Source organism: Chenopodium album, chromosome 5, assembly GCF_948465745.1.
Source record: "Chenopodium album chromosome 5, dcCheAlbu1.1, whole genome shotgun sequence".
Taxonomy (NCBI): domain Eukaryota; kingdom Viridiplantae; phylum Streptophyta; class Magnoliopsida; order Caryophyllales; family Amaranthaceae; genus Chenopodium; species Chenopodium album.
In genome coordinates this window covers 8,645,381-8,665,636 of record NC_137838.1, presented here as the reverse complement: position 1 = coordinate 8,665,636, position 20,256 = coordinate 8,645,381, and the positions used below count along the sequence as shown (strand labels likewise).

Below are 20,256 nucleotides of genomic sequence, written 5' to 3'. Positions count from 1 at the left end.
AATTATATAAACAATATTACTACAAACTGTTCCTTTTTTTTTCCCCTTTTGTATATATTTCAAACAACAAACGCCTTATATTTTAAATTAGGATCTTGCTTACGAACACCCAATTTTGGATTATTTATGTCAAACAACAAATGCCTTTAATGTTTATCCAACACCCTCGTGGCGTTCGTTAGCTTTTGGCTTTAAATTAAAATAGTATATGGAGCACATTATTGAGTTAACAATTTTGGATACCGAGATATACTTAATTAAGTTATTCGTCTACTTTCCTTTTAGCCGTTTTATTATCAGTATTATTGTTCTTTATTTTTCAAATTTAAAAACTTTTTCACATATATTTTATTTGTAATATGTTTTTTTATTAAATATCGCTCTAACGATCAACAATTATACATTTAATCATCGAGTTTAATTTCACAAAATTGGGGACGCGGGCGCTCCCACAACTAGTATGTACTAAGGGCCCGTTATCTTACGTTGAAATTCAGTCCAGTTTAGTTCAGCTCTTAATTTCCTTCTCTTATAAAATATTTATTTCAGTTCAGTTCAGCTCAGCTCAGTTCAGTTCAATTCAGCTGAGTCCAGTCAATGAGAACATGCCCTAAATGTGAAAAACTTGTATTTTATTTAAATCGTGGCTAAGATTGAGGCAAGAGTAAGCTTATCAATCAACATCCATAATCCATTTGAATCATGTTGTGGTCTTTACGTTGCCTAGATCCAAGGAGTGTTGTAATTCCTCCATTTCAAAATCAAACATTGCAGCCATTTGATCACAAGTATTGCCAAAAGGTATTGGATTATATGTCCGCTCTTGTGCAACCTTGCAAATTCTGTCGATGAAAAATTTAAGCCACTTAGTAATACTAGTAAGATTGACATGTTACTCGTAAATGATTAAATAAAAACATTTAAGTTGAGAACATACACTTATTTGTTGATAGTGAGGTAAGGTCTATTTAGCCTTGAGTTGGTGCCAAGTCGCCAACTATTTGTGTTTCTTGATTCTAGGCAATTTTTTGAGTTAGCTATGGGTTGTTTTATGCTGATGTCAAATTAATATTAAGGGCTTGTTCTCATTGACTGAACTCAGATGAACTGAACTAAACTGAACATAACTTATTAGAACTGAACTGAACTGAACCGGACCAAACAACTGAAATGAATATTTTTTAAGAGAAGGAAATTAAGAGCTGAACTGAACTGAACTGAACTTAGGGCCTGTTCATATTTACTTATTTTCAGTTCAGTTCAGTTCAGCTCCAATCAGTTCAGTTCAGTTCAGTTCAGCTCCAATCAGTTCAGTTCAGTTCAGTTCAGTTCAGCTCCAATCAGTTCAGTTCAGTTCAGCTCTTAATTTCCCTTTCTCATAAAATATTCATTTTAGCTTAGTTCAGTTCAGTTCAGTTCAGTTCAGTTCAGTTCAGTTCAGCTCCAATCAGTTCAGTTCAGCTCTTAATTTCCCTTTCTCATAAAATATTCATTTTAGCTTAGTTCAGTTCAGTTCAGTTCAGCTCCAATCAATTCAGTTCAGTTCAATTCAGCTCTGTTCAGTAAATATGAACATACCCTTATTAGAGCTGAACTGAATTGAACTAAAAATAATCGTATGAAAACAGTCCCTAAATATCATATCGTCATTTTTGGTTAAATCTTGCCATAAATAGTGTTAATTGTCATAAACATAATTTTATCGTCATCATTACTATATCAAGTGGCTAAAAAAACATACAATTACGCAAGGTTAGTTGGTATAGTACATCAAATCATATCAAATCCATCAAATTATAAAGACAGTAAATTAAGATTATAAGCCAAATAAGGTCAACTTTAATCAGATTCTAGATCAAATAAGCAAGGCAGGTATCAAACGACGATGTTTTAATCAGTCAACGGATTCATTGACTCCCATTATTTCATCAAAAAAAAAAATTTTAATTAATAAAAATTAAATAAAAAATAATTAAAATATCCTTTCACTTCAAACAACAAAATTTCACTTTTGCTTTTTTCCTCAAAAAGCTGTCCCCAATCTCTCTCATCTTTCTCTCTCATATCAATCCTTATTTTCTCTCTCCTAAATCAAGATTTTGGGCTTGACCTAGCCATTGGATCGAAGGTTTGTTCAATTTTTAGATCGATTGTTTCAATTTTATTGAATTGATTTTTTTGTCGAATTTGATTGATTGAATTGTAGATTAATTTGTATTGAATTGTGATATTGTTGACTCAATTTTCGGTTTTCTGTAGTTCTGACGAAAATTAGGGTAATTATTTTGTTTAATTTCATGCGAATTGAACATCTGATTTGCAATTTTTATTTTATTTCTTCAGAAAAGTGAAATTATGTGTTGTAGAAGTTACAGTTGCTTAAATTCTGTTGATGTGCATTTGTGCATGTTGAATTCCTTAGCTGTTTATTTAAATTTAGTGGTTAATTTTTTATTTTGAGCTGGATGAAAGAGAATGAATAAGCATATGGTAGAATTTGAAATGTTAGTGAAATTAAAAGGATTATTAGCAGATTATACCCTAATCACTTGTGTATTTGGCTCTCATTATGTGTTGCAGGATCATAGGATAGTCCTTTGCTGATTAAAATTGTCGAAATCGGAATCTACAAGTGTTATTGCTTGTTAGTATTAGTTTCTGTTTACAAAGACTTGGCGAATAATTATGCGGAGTAAAGAGTTATGTTGATGTTGTTCTGATGAAATTGGGGGAGTTCTGTTATATTCAAGATAATAAAGTAATTGCTAGCAATGGGTGTTCGCTATCTAGCAATTTCGGCGGCATGTACTGTGGTCAGCATGATAGGTCTGCAGTGCTGGACAGAAATATCGCTCGAAAAATTCAAGGCGGATGGACTTATTGGCAGCGATACCCTTTACTCAGAGAATGCTAGTCATATAATCGAGCTCCTATTGCGTTCTCATGCCACCATTACGTTGCTGGCAATATGTTTGATCAATGCATTTGTGTTATTTATTTTGAGTATTAAGGTAAAGTAATTTCATTGCACTACATTTATTTTGTTTTGTTGTGTGGGATTGACTTATTTTAAGGCATTTTTCATAATGTTATCATATTCTGAAATGTGCACTTGTGATATTACCTGATATCGGTAGATTAAGGAACTGATTTGTGTTTTCTGCTAAAAAATTTCCTAGTCATCCGTAGCTTTTATAGTACAAAATATGTTTATATTTCACAATTTTGAAAGACACAATATGTATTATACCAATATTCTTAGATATTGTCTAATGGAGTAACATATTTTATGATTTAATCCAATAATAAAACCATTTAACTTATTAGAGAAGTTTGATTTGTATGGAGATGGGTTTGGGGAGATTAGTTTTGCTCATTTAAGCATAGAAACTTGAATATTCACGGTTTTTGCTAAGTTAAGGGGTGTTTGGTTTGGGGCTTTTAACAAAGGGTAAGGGAATCAAAATGGCTCATCCCCTTACTTGTTGTTTGGTAGGACATTTCAATAATTCCCTTTACCCTCTTCATTCCCTTAATGTCTTCTACTTTGATCTGCCCTCCCCCACACACACTAAAAAAAAAATGGTTTTTCTATTCCCTTTCCTCAAGCTTCCTACATTACTATCAATACCACCATTACCAGTCAACCACCACCATCCTTTACTGGACCCACCACAATTCTGACCACCACCTTCCATCCTAGATCATATCGCCACCACCACTACGTCCTAACTCTAACCATTCGAAATTCAACCCCTTACCCACCACAAAGCCACCCTAACCTTTGCGCACACCCGAAATTAGCCCCACCACCATGAAATTCACTTCATCCACCACGAAAAGTGCCCTATTCATCCTCAAAAACAACCATAATTATAAGAAAATTACCCAACCATCCAAAAACAATCACCAAGCAACTAGATTTAGAAGATTATTCAAAAAGAAAAGGAGAGAGAATAAAGGAGTAGCAGTGGTGGCACTAGGGGAAGGGTGCAACGGCTGAGGCGGCAACTTCGGGAGGGAAGGTGCGCTAGCGGTGTGGTGGTTGTATGGTAGTTATTTTCTAAATTGGGGGTGTGGTAAATGGTTGTTAGTGACTTACAGGATTTCCTTTTGTTATTTAAAACAAACAACAATGAAAATGTAGTTTTTTTTTAAAAAAAAAAAAAAAAAATTCTATTCACCTTGTTTCCCTTTGTTAGGCTCATTCCCTCTCCCTTTAATCCTTTATTGAACCAAAACCCCCTAAATCTATCTTATTTGAGAAATGGCATAATTTAGCATCCAATACATGAAATAATTTGATTGGTTTTTTGATACTTTTAAACTGATGTATTGACTTTTCCTTTGGAGGGGTATAATGTATAACTACACATCTAGTTTGTCTAAGATAGAGAATTATATTTTCCCTTGTATGACAAACTTCCATTAACAAGACATGTAGATCAAAGGTGTGTGGTCAAATTTTTGGTGGCATACCATCTAAGATTGTGACATGGTAATGTTAAAATTTTGATTGACATGCTACAAATCTACACCACACTTAAGTTTAACAAGCTATACATATGTATTAACTATGTATTGTGAGAGTTGAGACATGGTGACATTAAATAGGATATGATGAATATGAGGCAGCTTTTAAAGGAATATGGGATGATCAAAGCCATTTTAATTTACTACCTGTCTCACTTGAAAATTTGCCAAGATGTACAAAACACCTATTGTGATTATGAGAGAACTAGGACTCTTAGAGTCATTATTACTAATTTTATTTTCTGTATCGGAATAATCACTTTTGGTTCATGTAGCTGACCCAATTATGGAATTAAGGCTTTGATTGATTGATTGAAGAATTACTTAAGAGCCTAGTATTTCTGAGCAAAGCCATGATTTCTAAATTAATTTCTTATGGTGTCACATCTCTCATGTCATCTTTGTTTTTTGTCAAATCAATTTTCTAGATCTTATATTTAGTGAAACCTCTAGACCAAAAAAATGACTAAATGAGACACATGTATTCATGCTGATAAACCCACTATCACTTGTGAAAATCACTTTGAGCAGAAGTTATCAAACTATTTAAGTGACTAGATTAGATAGATTGAATACGTTGAGCACGTGCTTTTTCTTATGACTAATGTAAAATCATACATTTGCATGTGCCTAGGGGTAAACGATTGAAAGTGGCTCACCCAATGTAATCTCCTAATATTGCATATTTGAGGCCATGCCATTATGCTGTCTGGTTAGATCTGGCTGATTATATAATGCTATCATCATCCATTCGATCTGGCTGATTGTTTAATGCTTTTTTCCATCTCTATCTCTCTCAATGCAGACTATATTTTTTGGAGAACTATATGCCCCTGAAACACGAAAGTTAGTGGAAAGGCTGGTCAATTATGTTATCTACAAGGTAATACTACAGTTGAGCTATTAGTTTGAACTGTTCACTGTCACTATCAGCGATTCTAATTGCTATTTTAGCCTTTTTGTGACAAAGGTTTGGGGGGTTGTTTAATGGAGGGAGACGAGTCAAAGAGTATTCTTATATAATTCTGCTAAAAGAAAAATCTAAACAGTTAAAGTTTTGAGGAAAAGGCAAGTACAGATGATTTTGGAGTCATGGTCCCTTTGCAACCAAGTCTAGTAATTTGTCAAGGGTCTTTTAAGATTTGCCATGGCCTTAAGGATGGCCTTGCATTTAATTTGACTAGGCTGCATTGTAATATATAGCTTCTGCTATGCTAAAGGCTTTAATATATAAAATAAGATTTATATAGAAAGCTGAAATCCACCGAATCTGTAAGAACAAGTAGGGCCCAAACAAGTCGTACTTGATTGGCTAATTGCTTTTCTGTAAGACTTTAAGTGTCTGTCATATTTGTTATTTGTTCCTTTAGCTAAAAATAATGTATCTCTTCTTGAAGAGTTGGTTACTTTGATTATCAGAGGTTTACATCCTTGATTCCTTGTCATTGGTCAAAATTTTGTGTAGCATGAAAACATGGTTGGTGAAAGACCTTTTTCCGAACATCATTAATCCCACTGCCTCTAAAGTTTCCTTTTGAAGTACATTAATGGAATATATTGTAGTAAAAAGAGCTATTGATCCTTGAATCTTTGCTGCCAATTCCCATTATTCCCTTGTGATTTATTTTTTAATGATTCCAGGGAACATTTCTTCCATTAATCATTCCTCCAACAATAATTCAAGCCACCCTGTGGATGACATGGTTGACCGTCCTTTGTTTCCTGAAGGTTTGTCAAATACTTTCATCAATCTATCTACTTTATTTGGGTGTTAATTGTTTCTTCTGGCTGTATTTGACTTTCTTTGACTCTTATGTAGATGTTTCAAGCTTTGGCAAGAGATCGTCTTGAACGTTTGAATGCATCTCCTTCTGCTACACTTTGGACATATTTCCGTGTATATTCAGCACTATTGCTAGTTTTGGCCTTTGACTGTCTATGGTATTTCTTGACTTTATCTCTAGCGTTGTGTATTCTGTTATGCTCTATATCTTATTTTGTTGTTACTGAACTTTTGATTTGGGGTTCTTTGCTTGGCAAACAATTGAGAAAATAAGCGTACTTGGTGGTTCTCTCTCTACATGTTAGCCAAAAACAAATATTTTCTTCATAAATAACTATTGCTTTGAGATAGAGCCACAATTATTTTCACTTATGTAGTCAATGTCAACCTGGTTATTTTACTTATATTTATATATTTTTTTTCTTTTTTTTTTTTTTGGGGGGGGGGGGGGTTGATTTTTTTTGCCTGTTTCATATGTCTTGTCATAGTTCATTTATATGTCATCTTCCTACGTTTAATGTTACTAATTATAAGTGATAGCAATCCATGGAACTACTGGCAGCTTTAAAAAATTGTTTAAAGTTTGCCTCATGAGCAGCCCTGAGATAAATAGGTTCATCTCTTTGCCAAAGAAATTCCAGACCTTTTTTTTTTTTTTTTTTTTTTTTTTTTTGGGGGGGGGGGGGGGGGGGTGAGGATAAGAGGTCATTCAGTTTGCTGCTTCTAGATGCATAGAGTGGTTACAGAACCATTTATAGTATGCAGTCATTGTTTTAAGTATTATTATACACCATTGAATTGTTTGGGATGAGGGGGGTGGGGGTGGGGAGGGGGATAGTTTTATCCTGGGTCCAATGTGCAATGAACCTTCACCTTTCTTCTCTGTATAGGTTATAGAATAGCTTTTTTCTTTGTTGCAATGATTCTCTTTGATTAGAATTGTATTCTCCGAAATTCCGAATCCTCTTAAAGTATACTATCCCCTGCACACCTTAATTCATTTTTATATGGTAATGCTTTTGCTCATTAAAAAGCTGTCATTTTTCATAATAACGAGAAACCCCCTTTCTATATTGATGCATTCAGGGTCAATTAACGAGATTTGTCTAGTAGTTTTGTATGCATCTTGTCTGCATCTATTCAAGATGACATGATTCAGTGTCCTGAAAATAATATTATGGAGCTGATGACCGCATCCTGTCAGTTGTAGTGTAGGCATAACTGCTGAATCCATGGGGTGTATTGTACCATCATTATACTGTAATATATAGTAGTTTGCCATGTAGTAGAAATGGTTATATCTTTAAATTTTGGAAAATCTTGTCTCTAAGTATCATGTGTGTTTTATAGGATATGGTTTTGTGCGGCTGTATCTGGACCTCTGGTTTCGTCCACTTATTGGTTGTTATTCTTTGAGCCCCTCAGCATAGCTTTTGAGACACTGCAGGTATGTTGTTTCATGATTCAAATTTATCTATTCATTCAACCTTTATTAAAGCATGACACTTATTTACAAGTTTGTGTTGCATGATATACATATCTTCAGGCTATTGTGGTACATGGATTTCAGCTAATGGATATTTGGCTCCACCATTCTGCTGCTGAGACTTCTGATTCCCAAAGATCAAAGTTTTTTGATACAACTGCAGGTATTATTACTTCTTCCATTGAAGTCTCTACTGGCAATATTTTTCATGTATGGTGTTGTCCTGGGTGGTGAAAGGGTTAGTTTTTATATGTGTGGTTTGAAATATCTGATTTTATGAGAGAGTGGAAGAGCTAGTAGTAACGACAAATTGAAGAGAGACCATAAATAGAACAAGGAATTATTTTGGAGTATAGTGTGCACCACCTAAATTTACTATGTAAATGCATTTTGATATTAAAGTAAATGGATAAATTAACTATTGGAAAGTTAAAATGGATTTATAAAGATCAGGATCAAGTTGCAACTAGAGTTTTTAACTAAAAAAGAGCCTTTTATATGCATGTGATCACATATTATCAGTTTATTATTTCTATATTATTTGTTTATATTTCTAATTTGGATTGAACAATACCTACTTTCTGATATATGCCTTGATCCATTGGATAAAATATTCTAAGGATTAAAATGTATATGAAAGATAAGGAGTAAAATTGTACAGAGTTCTTTACATATAATAAAATAGAAATAATCAACATTATAAAGACTGATCATTAGGTTGTTATTTGTTTTAAAAGCAGGTGGACAAATATTCACAATACTTAATTATGTAGTATCAATCCATCATAATATTAAATTTGTCAAAGTGTGCTTGGGCATGTCACAAATCTATTAACTAGTCTATTTTTTGGAGGGTACCATATGTAAAGAGGTGTGGATTGGCATGAATAATGTGAAGTGGAAGGAGTTTCGATTTTAGGGTCAACTTCTATATTGGGACATCACTTAGCCAGACATAGATCTGGTCTTTTTCTGGAAGTTGGATTAATCTCTGTAGTAAGATTTTGGAAATTGACTAAGCAGTGCTCTCACTACAAATACAAGTTGGTAAACTTTAGAAATATAGGTTTCTTATTTATTTGTTGAATATTATCTATTAAATCTTGGCTTTTAAGCAAGAATTCTCTGTGTTTTGTTGTACTTGATGATTTTTTGCTAAGTCATCATTGTATATTTGTAGCTTTGTTTTTATTTATATGAGAGAACTCCTGCAGGTTCTTTGTGGGAATGGAAAAGCAATGTTGTTCGAAATATGGGGTTTTTCCTCGATATGATGACACTTTTAATGGCCCTTGGTCATTATGTGCTAATTTGGTGGCTCCATGGCATGACATTCCATCTTGTAGATGCAATCCTTTTCCTGAACATTCGTGTATGTGTTTGATCAGTCCTTGATGGCTCACTTTTAATTTTAGCACATGACTCGTTATAATCCTTTTCTATGCTGCTTTGCAGGCTTTACTAAGTGCAGTTGTAAAGCGTATTAAAGGATTTGTCAAATTAAAGATAGCTTTAGGTGCACTTCACGAGGCACTTCCTGATGCGACAACAAAGGAAATACAATCATATGATGATGAATGTGCCATCTGTAGGGCAAGTGCCTCTTTCACTAAATTTTTCCCCTTCTGGCTTCTGCCTATTGACTATCTCTCTCATTCATGCTACATCTTCTTCTTTTCATTTGTTTGTGACTTTATAGTTGTTTGAACTTCTTTATTACTTATGTTTAATGATCTCATGTTGTCTTCGTTGGATATCATCAGGAACCAATGGCAAAGGCTAAAAGGCTTCCTTGCAATCACCTTTTCCATCTTGCTTGTTTGAGATCTTGGTTTGTTTATTGCCAGGCTTGTAGACTCATTTTACTCTCCTTTTTAATGCCTAGTAAAGTTTGATGCTGGAGCTGAAAGTGATTCTTTTATACCAGGTTGGATCAAGGACTTAATGAGGTCTATTCATGTCCTACCTGTCGGAAACCCCTTTTTGTTGGAAGATCTGAAAGTGAGGCAAGCTCTCATACTAGAGTAGTTTCAAGTGATGAGCAGCTTGCACGACAACTAAGCTCAGGAGTTGATCCGGTGAATGCTGGAGGTGTAGGAGTTTTCCCTAACCAAAACCAAATTTCTCCGGAAGTTAATCCTTGGAGGTTTGATTTTCACTGCTCTTTGTTTTGTTCTTTAATTTCTTTGCAATATGCATGACCTTTTAAGATTAACTTTAAGATTCTGTCAACATATTGTTAGATTCTATATCTCCATTTTTGGGAGCCATGTTTTTCTACGTAGTGGGGCTAATGTGCAATATACCTTGTTTTGTCGGCTAGAAGCTCCATGGTTGCAAGGCCGCCAAATTTGCTCTGTAGCATGGATATGCATGAATGCAGCAAAAAATTGCATTGCATACAGTGCACATTTCTTATCTAATTATTGCTTTTTCATGGTGTAACAATCTCTAACCTCTGGCCTCCTTACCTAAAAGAAAAATATAGATTTAGAAGAAAATAGAAGAAGACTTTACCACTAGCATAGAAATCTTAAATCTCATCTAACGACTTTTATTACCATCATGTTTCTAAAACTATGTCTTCTTTTGGTATAGAGGAGCAGGAGCAGATTCAAGTTGGTTACAGCCTTGGCCAAGTCAGGGTCTTGATGGAGCTGGCCCATCAACTGCCATTAGGTCTGCTGGGTTGGGGAGGGTCCAGATGATGATGCGACACCTTGCTTCTGTTGGAGAAAACTATGCCCAGACTGCACTTGAAGATACTTCGTGGAGCCTTTGGCCAACAAACTCTTCTCAGGCAACAACATCCAGTACAGCATTTCCCCCTGCTGCACACAGATACCCTGCAACAAGTGTTTCTGCACATAGGAGGACTGCCTCCCGTCCTGCTAATGACAGCATTGCAAACTTACTTGCCATGGCAGAAACTGTAAGGGAGGTGCTTCCTCACATCCCTGATGAAATGATTTTCCAGGTATAAATTCTCTTGATGTACATATGTACTATCATTATCTTTGCTAATGCTTGTAAATCGAGACCTGGCAAAGCTGAAAGCTGATACAACCTGAGCCCATCCAAAATTTATGTTGTGTTGAACACTTTTTTGACATGAAATACAGATAACTGATGTAGAAGTTGGACAACTGAAAAATGGTTTTGACCAAAATTTAACCTGAAACTGACTTGCCTGAACATGAAATCATTGACCTAATCAATCCTCTTGACAATTCTGGTTGTAAATGCATATTCTTTTATGGCTTACGCTTTGGGTAGGACTTCTTCAGTCATATCTGGAAATTCAGTTTGCCTCTGTAAATATTTTTTATCCCCAGTAGATAGTAATACATGAATGCCCCAAGGAGGCAAGGATGCCATATCCATGAATAATTTTGAACAAGATAAATCCATAGCTTTTTAATTAAATTTGAAAGCCTGTCACCTTACTAGTGCCCCTACTAACATAATGAGATTGAATTTGGATTCTGTTTAAGATATTATTTTAAAGAGAGGGTGGGTGTTATAGAGCCAAGGTAGCAGTGTGAACAGGACATGATCCTAGGTTTGGGAACTTTGGGTATAGCTGAAAGTTGATAATTGCTGATTAAATGTTAATCCCTTGCACCAAGCTGGAGATCTTGTGTTTCTTACATTTTTGTTTAGTTTAGATCATTGTATTATTTTTATTTTGATAATGCCATTATGCTCTTCCAACATTGCTCATCTAATTTCCCTTTTATGACATTATGACTTGTGTGAGGTCAAAACACTGGTTTGTGGGCATCTAGTATATCGGACAAATAATTATCTAAGCTAATGAACAGTATCACTCTAAAGGGCCAGAACCCTATTTCAGAATACAACCACCTATCTTCCTGTGTATTACACAAACAAGGTGGGATTATGCTAGTAGCTAGACTCCTAGTGGAGATTTGCCTTGTGTGAATACACTGTCCTTGAGATAAGCTTAGCTGATTGGTGTTTCCTATGTCTATTTTATTTAGTTAGCAGAACTTGGATGTGAAATAATGTGTACGTTGAGGTGAGAAAGGAGGTTTTTTGTCTTAATGGTAAGAGAAATGTAGCTTAGCATAAATTTTCCAGTTGGTATAAACTACTAATTTTATTGATTAAATAGTAATTATATAAAGGAAAAATTTGTAAATTACCACCTAAATAGCAGACTTATTTTGAAATTACCACCCGTTAATTTATTTATTTTATTTTTATTTTACCACCTCTTAAATTAAAAACGCATTTATTTTCCCACCCTTTTCATAAATCCGGTGGCTTTTCCGTTAGTGAGCCCCACCTTTTTTTTTTTTTTTTTTTTTTTTTTTTTCCTGTTTTCTCGATTTCACCCTCTCACTATTCTATAGCATTCAACTAAACCCTTCCCTCTTTCAATTTCTTCATTAAATCTCTGAAAAATCATCTATCTTCTCCCTCTTTCTTCATAAATTCTCTGTAAAATGTTCAACCACCCTCAAAATTATTAAATTGAAACCCTAATTTTTGTTTTTTCTGCAAAATAATTACTGTCATGGAGAAGGAGAATTAAGTGAGAAAAGAAGAATTTGTGTGAAGAACCCCAACTCATGAAATCCCCCAATTACCCCCAATCAATTTGTGCGAAGAGCCCTAATTTATGAAATCCCCCAATTTCCCCCAATTAATTTGTGCGAAGAACCCTAATTTATGCAATCCCCTAATTTTCCCCAATTACAATGTGCGCAAAACCCTAATTTTAAAATAGAATTGAGGATACCTGATTGCAAACTGAGCGTCTGCACTTGTGGGAGATTTGTCTTTAAATACAAGTTAGTAAAATCCGTGAGAATTTGGGGTAGGAACAACTAATTGAGTTTGAGGAAATGTTTTATAGATTTTTTTTAATTAGTAATGAAGGCTCAATATAGCCGTTAATAGCCATTATGTGGGTCCCATTGACGGAAAGTTCACCTAATTTTAAAAAAATGGTGGGAATCTGAGTACTTCTTTTAATTTAAGGGGTGGTAAAATAATTTTATTTTTAATGGGTGGTAATTTCAAAATAAGTCTGTTATTTGGGTGGTAATTTACAAATTTTCCTTACATAAATTACCATGACCTCTTAAAATATGATTACTCCTTTCCTTGAGTAATGTTTATTGTTGTAAAAATGTTATATAACAAATAGGAGAATTATAATTTTTCATTTTTTTAAAGCCCTGCACAGCTAAGGAATCTTGGTTGTAATTACCCTAGTTGTGCAATTCTCATTCTCCCTCCATTGTAGGTGAGGTTATTTTGGGGAGCTCCTAATTCAATGATATTCGGCTACTATGTTAGCAAAGGATGAACTTTTACTACCTTGCTGAAATCCAGTGATGGCATTTTAGGATACAGAGAGTAATTCATTACTTGTGTGGAATTTGTTACTGGTTAGAAGTTTCCTAGGGAATAAGAATAAGTAAGGGACCTTTATCAATAGGGTTAATGGAAACAATGATCTGGATTTCTTCACAAGATTTGATTGTTTTTTCTGTATACTTTTCCATGTGCTCATATCTCTGTCTCTCAGAGTCTTTCTTCATGAGTCCATGAAAATGTGGAAGATAAAGGCTACTTCCACCAAGACATTCTTGTAGTTTGGAAGCTGAAAAGGTCTTTTTGAAAATTTGTTTGCACTTTATAGGAATCTAATGTCTATATTAAACAGGTTTAAGAAAATTATATTACTATATCTGTTGTAAATTGTTTTAGGAGGGTAAAAATGATTCCAAATAGTAGACACGTTGATAAGGATACCAATCTGAAACACCAAAATTGGCTACAATCTGATCCACCCCTTTCCTAGCTCCCATTAAAAGCCAGCTATAGGGTAGGGATCCAAGCTTGGACTACTTCTATGTCATCACTTGACCGAAGTAGTCATGGGCAGAAATTATAGGTCAATATTGCACACTTCTTCTTTTGACAGTTGCCTAACCCTTTTGTAAATATGCCAGGACCTGCAACAAACAAACTCTGTCTCTGTGACTGTTAATAACCTTCTTCAGATGTGATACTGGATATTATTCTGCACAATAAGCCTTCCTGGTCCACAAATGTTTTGCGGACTGTGTGATGACACAAGGCAATGGAAACTCAGAGAATTTTCTGAGTATGTTGAAACTGCTGTCTGTCCTGCCGGATTCTGTACATAGTGGCACATATTACCAATGACGACAATGTCACCTAGGAGTATTGGTAATGAGAACATTGTAAAAGCATCATGTATATTCCCTTATAACGGTCTTTATTATCGCACATAGACCAAATAGAAAGTGTTTTTGATTTTGGTCTCGCAACAAAGAGATTCCAGATGCATCTGTGGAACTGCGGCAGTTTTGTATGAGTATGTATATTCTCATTGTAGTTGTACATGCAGAATTTCTCTTGAAGATGTAACAGGCTAGTGGCTTTATTTTAATTCTTAATATATACTTCATATATGTTGTATTTGATCTGTTGATCACTTCATAGTTGCTGCATGTATGGTTTACATGGTGGCTGTCGGTCCATAATGCTCTTGCAATACAGTGGTACTACGTGCCCATAGTGACATATCACGCATGCCGATGCAAAACTTTGACTAATAATATTTTAATTATCAATAACTATAAATTATAACAATAGTATATTAATAATCTACTATTCGAGACAACTTCAACAAGTACCTATAAAACTATATTATTTCTTATGTATATTTCACAAACATTGGTTAAATTATGTTTCATGAATAGTGCTAAAATCTCCAATAGGACACTTTAAAAAAATCAGGTTTTTTTTTTTTTGGTATATTCTACCATAACCTTACATCTTGATGCTGCTGAGTGCTGATCGGAGGATTTAAAAAGCTCAGATATCACTTATTGCATTGGTTCTGGTGTATTATACTTCGTATTTTTTTTACTGAAAAAACCAGCACTAATTTATCCCTATGACTTGACACTAATATGAAGTTTGGGCATTATTGTACGGGACATTCTTTAAGAAAGGGAGTACGTGGTTACTCCTTGGCCTTGCCCCTTTTCCTAGAAATTGTTTTAGTGGTAGTCCCACTAGACCAGTGAAACAACGGTAACAATCAGGAAAGAAAAAGTCAAATTTGTGGAGGCATTGATACTCTTACTTTAGATGAAAATATAGCACTACCTTATCTCCTTTTGCTACAAGATATCAACGATAAGAAAAATGATTGGTCCAAATTATGACAGTGAAGCACTACCTTATCTCCTTTTGCTACAAGATATCAATGATATGATTTAATGTAGAGCTTGCAACCATTATTTTATTCATTCACATCTTTTTTTCAAAAAAAAAAAAAAAAAAAAAAAAATGGATATTGTTGGCACAGTTCTATCAGCTGCTCAAACTCTGCTTACAGCTTTGCAGTGTTCAGAGCTTCAAGAGATCCTTTCATCCTTTGGCTACAAATCCCAGCTTGATGATCTCCGACGCACTGTTTCTGCTGTCAATGCTGTGCTTCTTGATGCAGAGGCCAAGCAGGAGCTCTCCCATGAAGCACAACATCGGCTCAGGGAGCTCAAGGATGCCGTCTTTGAAGCCGATGATCTGCTGGACGAGTTTGTTACTCTTGCTGAGCAGAAGCAACTCTTGGAGGCTGGTGTTAGTCTCTCTAAAAAGGTGTCTCGTTTCTTTTCTGATAAAGGGGTTGCTTACAGAATGTCTAAAGGGGTTAAGAAAATCAGAAAGAAATTGGATGCTATTGCTTATAACACTCAGTTTAGCTTTAAGCATGATCCCGAGCCTATCCGGAGGAGAAGGCCCGAGACCTGTTCTTATGTGGATGCTGGTGATATCATTGGAAGGAAGGATGACTTGGAGAAGATTGTTGGTATGATGCTCGATTCTAATGTGCAACGCGATGTATCTTTTCTCACGGTTGTGGGAATTGGAGGGTTGGGCAAAACAGCTCTTGCTCAACTTGTGCATAACGATCCAAGGGTTACAAGAGAATTTCCATTGAAGTTGTGGACTTGTGTCTCTGATCAAGATCAGAAGCAATTAGATGTAAAAGATATTCTTTGTAAGATTTTGGCTTCAGCTACTGACAAGCCTCATAAGGACTTCACCATGGATCAGGTGCAAAAACAGCTACGCGATCACCTAGCAGGCAAAAAATACTTGCTTGTTTTAGACGATGTATGGTCTGAGAAGCGTGATCAGTGGCTTGACCTGGAAAGATTCTTAATCGGAGGTCAAAAAGGAAGCTGGATTTTGGTAACAACACGTTCACTAGTGACAGCAAGAATTATAGGAGATGGTCTAACATACAAGCTCCAAGGGTTGTCAGAGGAGAATTCTTGGTGTTTGTTTGAAAGGATGGCTTTTGGATTGCAATCGTCTAACCCTCCTGACGACATGGTCAAGATCGGGCAAGATATTGTAAAACGATGTGCTCGAGTTCCTCTTGCTATAAGAGTAATAGGAAGTCTCTTATATGGTCAACACAAGACTGTATGGCTATCACTTGCGCAAAATCCATTAGCCAACCTCGGAGAGAGCCAGAATGACATCATGCCTATATTGAAGCTGAGTTATTATAATCTCGAGTCTCCACTGAAAAGTTGTTTCAGCTATTGTGCGTTGTTTCCTAAGGATTATAGGATAGAAAAGAAGAAGCTAATATGGCTCTGGATGGCACAAGGCTATATTGTCCCGTCAGATGGTCGAAGCATAGAAGATGTTGCCGAGGAATATTTTTCAATTTTGTTGCAACGATGTTTCTTTCAACACGTAAAAATTATTGATTCTACGGTTGTTAAGATACACGATCTCATGCACGATGTTGCTCAAATGGTAACCAAACAAGAGATTTGTGCAACGGATAACTTAGAAGGCAACTTGAATAATAAAGTTCGCCATCTGTCTGTTACCAGAAACAAAGATGCAAGAAGTTCATTAGACAAGTCACATATTCGAACGTATCTCTCTGTTGGCTATCCCTCTGTGTGCTACCAGCATGAAGATGTTAAGGCATTAATGGCTAATTGCATTCGCCTTAGGGCATTGGATTTGTCTGATATCAGTATCAAGACATTGCCAAAATCAATAGGCGATCTGTTGCATTTGAGGTATTTAGATCTCTCGGGGAACCACAGACTAGAAGAGCTTCCGAAGTCGATTACAAAATTATGTAATCTACAAACCTTAAACTTAAATTATTGCTCCAAGTTAACTTGTTTTCCCAAGGGAATGGGTAAGTTGAAAAACCTTCTTATGCTAAGCAATTTTATAGTGGGTGGTGAAGGGAGTGATTCAACTACGAAGCAATGGTTTGATGGACTGGAAGATCTTAAGGCTATGAACAACCTCAAAGATCGTCTTGTAATCCAATTTAAGTGGCCTACAAATGCCGTTAAGGTAGATGACGGCAGAAGTGAAGGACAATATCTAAGTAGGAAGGAACATCTCAAGGGCGTTACCTTTCGTTTTTGTCATCAGGAGGTAGATGGAGGTGTGGATACTGAGGGAGCAACAAGATTTATGGAAGAGCTGCAACCACATTCGAATCTCGAGGGATTAGATATAAGGGGGTACCGTGGTGTGAGAATGCCTAGATGGATAACCCATATTACAAAGCTTGTACGTATTGATCTTGTGGATTGCAAGGAGTTGGAGTTCATGCCACCGTGTCTGGGAAACTTGCGGCATCTCGAAGTCCTCTGGCTTAAGAATTTGCCCAAGTTAGAGTACATAGAGATTAATCCATCAGGTTTCAGATCAGAATGTGCTCAAGGAGTATCAATCTTCCCCTCCTTGAAAATCCTTGTTTTGTGGGATTTGCCGAAGTTGAAAGCATTGGGAGATGATCTTCATCTCCTTGAAGATTACAAAAACATGCAATTATGTCTCAATTGCCTGTATATAATGAGATGCCCAGAGTTGACAAGTATTCCGCTGTGTCTCAAGGTGAATAGTTTAATTTTATTGAACTTCAATAAAAGACTGAAAATATTACAAACAAAGAGGGATGAAAAAATAGGTGAGGTTCCTCCGTCATTGTTTGGTCTTGAAAATTCGAGTAAAAGTAATAGTATTCCAATTCCCACGTTAAAGGAAGTGATAATAGACAATGTGATGTGGTTGAAATCTCTTCCCATGGTGGCTTTTCAGAGTCTTGAAAGTTTTTTTTTTTCAGATGTTGGGGGGGAGTTGGAGAGCTTTGAAGAATTTGAGGACGTGTTTTGCAACTGCTCATCTTCTCTGCGAATCTTGGAATTTAATAGCTGTGAAAGACTAAGGAGTGTTTGTGGAGGATTAGAGCATCTCACTGCCTTAAAGGAGTTATCGATAGGCGGCAATTGTCCCAATGTGAGGCTATCAGAAGAGACACAGGATTGCAGGCCATGGCGATCCCTTCATCACTCCCTCCGAAAGTTGAAATTTAAGAGTCTCCCACAGCTAGTGAGTCTGCCAGATTGGATGCAATCCTTGCCTGCCCTCGAAACCCTTGAAATTCAGTATTGCAAAAGACTCGAATCAATACCGAATTGGATGCCCAAACTCACCTCTCTGAACAAACTTGAGCTCAGTGGATGTTCAGAGAGCCTGAAGAGTAGATGCCAAAAAGATCCCCCCGGGGAGGATTGGCCTTACATTAAACACATTCCCACCATAACATTTAACGGGAAATGTTTATGACTTGTTTTCTCAGTTTGGAGTTGCTCTGTTATAAGTTTGCCAAAACTGATTTACCTCTTAGGTCCTTTCCTAATAGTAATTCTGCTGTAAATGGTTATATATTTGTTCCATATTTCAAGAAAATCAAGTATGAAATTTTACAATAGAAAATCCATCATAATAAACATGGTCAACAATTAAAGTTTATATGCTCTATTAAATGCTGTATTAGAATCAAGCTCTCCATTTCAGTTTTACTGATACATTTTACTTATTATGTTATTATTACATCTTTGTCCAGATTAAATGCCACAATACTTGTTCAAATTACGCTAATAATAAAAATGTTAATGGAAAATCAGACAAAGAGAGTACTTATTATAGTGCACGTTCCGTATGTAGGATGTTCACTACTTAGTATTGTACATTGTGCAGGTACTAAAGGGGTTTAGAAATTCGCTGGTACAAGGGCAACAAGGCTGGTTTGACGGAGAATATCAGAATATCAATCTACACATTGTGTTCTCTTCCTAAGATATGTATATGTACTCCGTTTTATGTAAAATAATTATTTACAAACTTTTTATTGGATTCCTAATATATTCCATAATTAGAACTCTTGTTGTAATATATATTGATTAATGAAATTTACTCAAATCACGAGGTTTTTCATTATTAAAAGGACAATTGTATATTTAAAATCCAGCATACAAGCAGCAAGCTAAATGTTCCAACTAAACATTACTGCTATATATTTTATTGCTTTATAGACCTTGTGTTTTGTGGCATAATTTGCGGCTTGTTTCATATTTTCTTGTTACAGTCGACAGTCATTGTATTGTTTATGGTTAAAACTTAAAACCTCGTAGAATGTTTAACCATTTATAGTCAAAATCTTAAGCCTAACTCATTTGAATCCCAATGTTCTTTTGATTAATGTGATATGGGCTGGGAAGAGGACTCATGAAACCCGATCTGTTCATTCCTCATAAGAGATTCAATTTATCGGATTAATTCGTACGTCAAGATTAATGTGTTACGAAGTACTAAATACAAATGAGGTAAAAAGAATTTAATCTATGTATTTGGTTTCAAGACTACCAACATTTAAAACTCTAAGCAACTAATCTAAATGACATTCACCATCAAATTATATAATCAATGGAAAATCATTTATTAGCTTTTCTTTAATCTGTATTATAAAAAATAAATAAAATAGCAGCCAAATTTTCTAATTTCAACTTTCAAGCCTCATCTAAGGGCACAAAGGGGTTGCTCACTCCAACGCAATGTACCAAACTTTTTCAAGGCATACTTTCTAACCTTGTTCCCTAATTAAACTAGATTAAAACACAAACACTATAATAAGTTTCAATATATATGTTTCAATATATATAGGGCTTTTTGTCAAAAACTACCTATTAAAAGCCATTTTTTGTGAGAAACTACCTAATAAAAAAAAATATTGTAAGAAACTACCTATTAAAATGAAATGTTGTAAAAGACTACTTTTTCACCAGATTTTCACCGTTGACTAGTTTTTCTGGCGTTGACCACCTACTTGCCAATCACGTGAACTTTTAAAACCTTTATTTTTCCATGCCCCACCAACAATGCCACCTATCATGTGACTGGCCGAGCATATAGGGTCAACGCCTTGAACGCTGAAGACATTAGTCAAAGACAAAAATTTTAGTTGTAATTATTTTTATAATCATATGTTTGTTATTCTCTTTTTAACTAAAAAGGTATGATATGATATACTTCGTATAAGTACGAGCGT

The 20,256-nt window shown here is 35.3% G+C and overlaps 2 protein-coding genes across 3 annotated transcripts; both read left to right on the top strand.

Annotated features, from left to right (window-relative positions):
* Positions 1-1,873: 1,873 nt before the first annotated feature.
* LOC145631793 (E3 ubiquitin protein ligase RIN2-like) lies at positions 1,874-14,256 on the top strand. Its single transcript, XM_081683970.1, has 13 exons — positions 1,874-2,128; positions 2,581-3,011; positions 5,339-5,416; positions 6,175-6,261; positions 6,353-6,474; positions 7,667-7,763; positions 7,863-7,965; positions 9,017-9,174; positions 9,258-9,395; positions 9,566-9,633; positions 9,730-9,948; positions 10,401-10,779; positions 13,793-14,256. Exons 2-13 carry the CDS (start codon positions 2,772-2,774, stop codon positions 13,847-13,849), a joined length of 1,746 nt encoding a protein of 581 aa, XP_081540096.1. The 5' UTR covers positions 1,874-2,128; positions 2,581-2,771; the 3' UTR covers positions 13,850-14,256.
* A 750-nt stretch (positions 14,257-15,006) lies between these two features.
* On the top strand, positions 15,007-19,154 carry LOC145631792 (putative disease resistance protein RGA1). 2 transcript variants are annotated; one of them, XM_081683969.1, is made up of 2 exons: positions 15,007-17,762; positions 17,992-18,239. In XM_081683969.1, the coding sequence occupies exons 1-2, from the start codon at positions 15,165-15,167 to the stop codon at positions 18,091-18,093; spliced, it is 2,700 nt and encodes an 899-aa protein (XP_081540095.1). In that variant the 5' UTR covers positions 15,007-15,164; the 3' UTR covers positions 18,094-18,239. The 2 variants fall into 2 exon arrangements, with proteins under 2 accessions (XP_081540095.1, XP_081540094.1); XM_081683968.1 differs by having other exon boundaries at positions 15,009-17,835; positions 17,992-19,154.
* Positions 19,155-20,256: the final 1,102 nt, after the last annotated feature.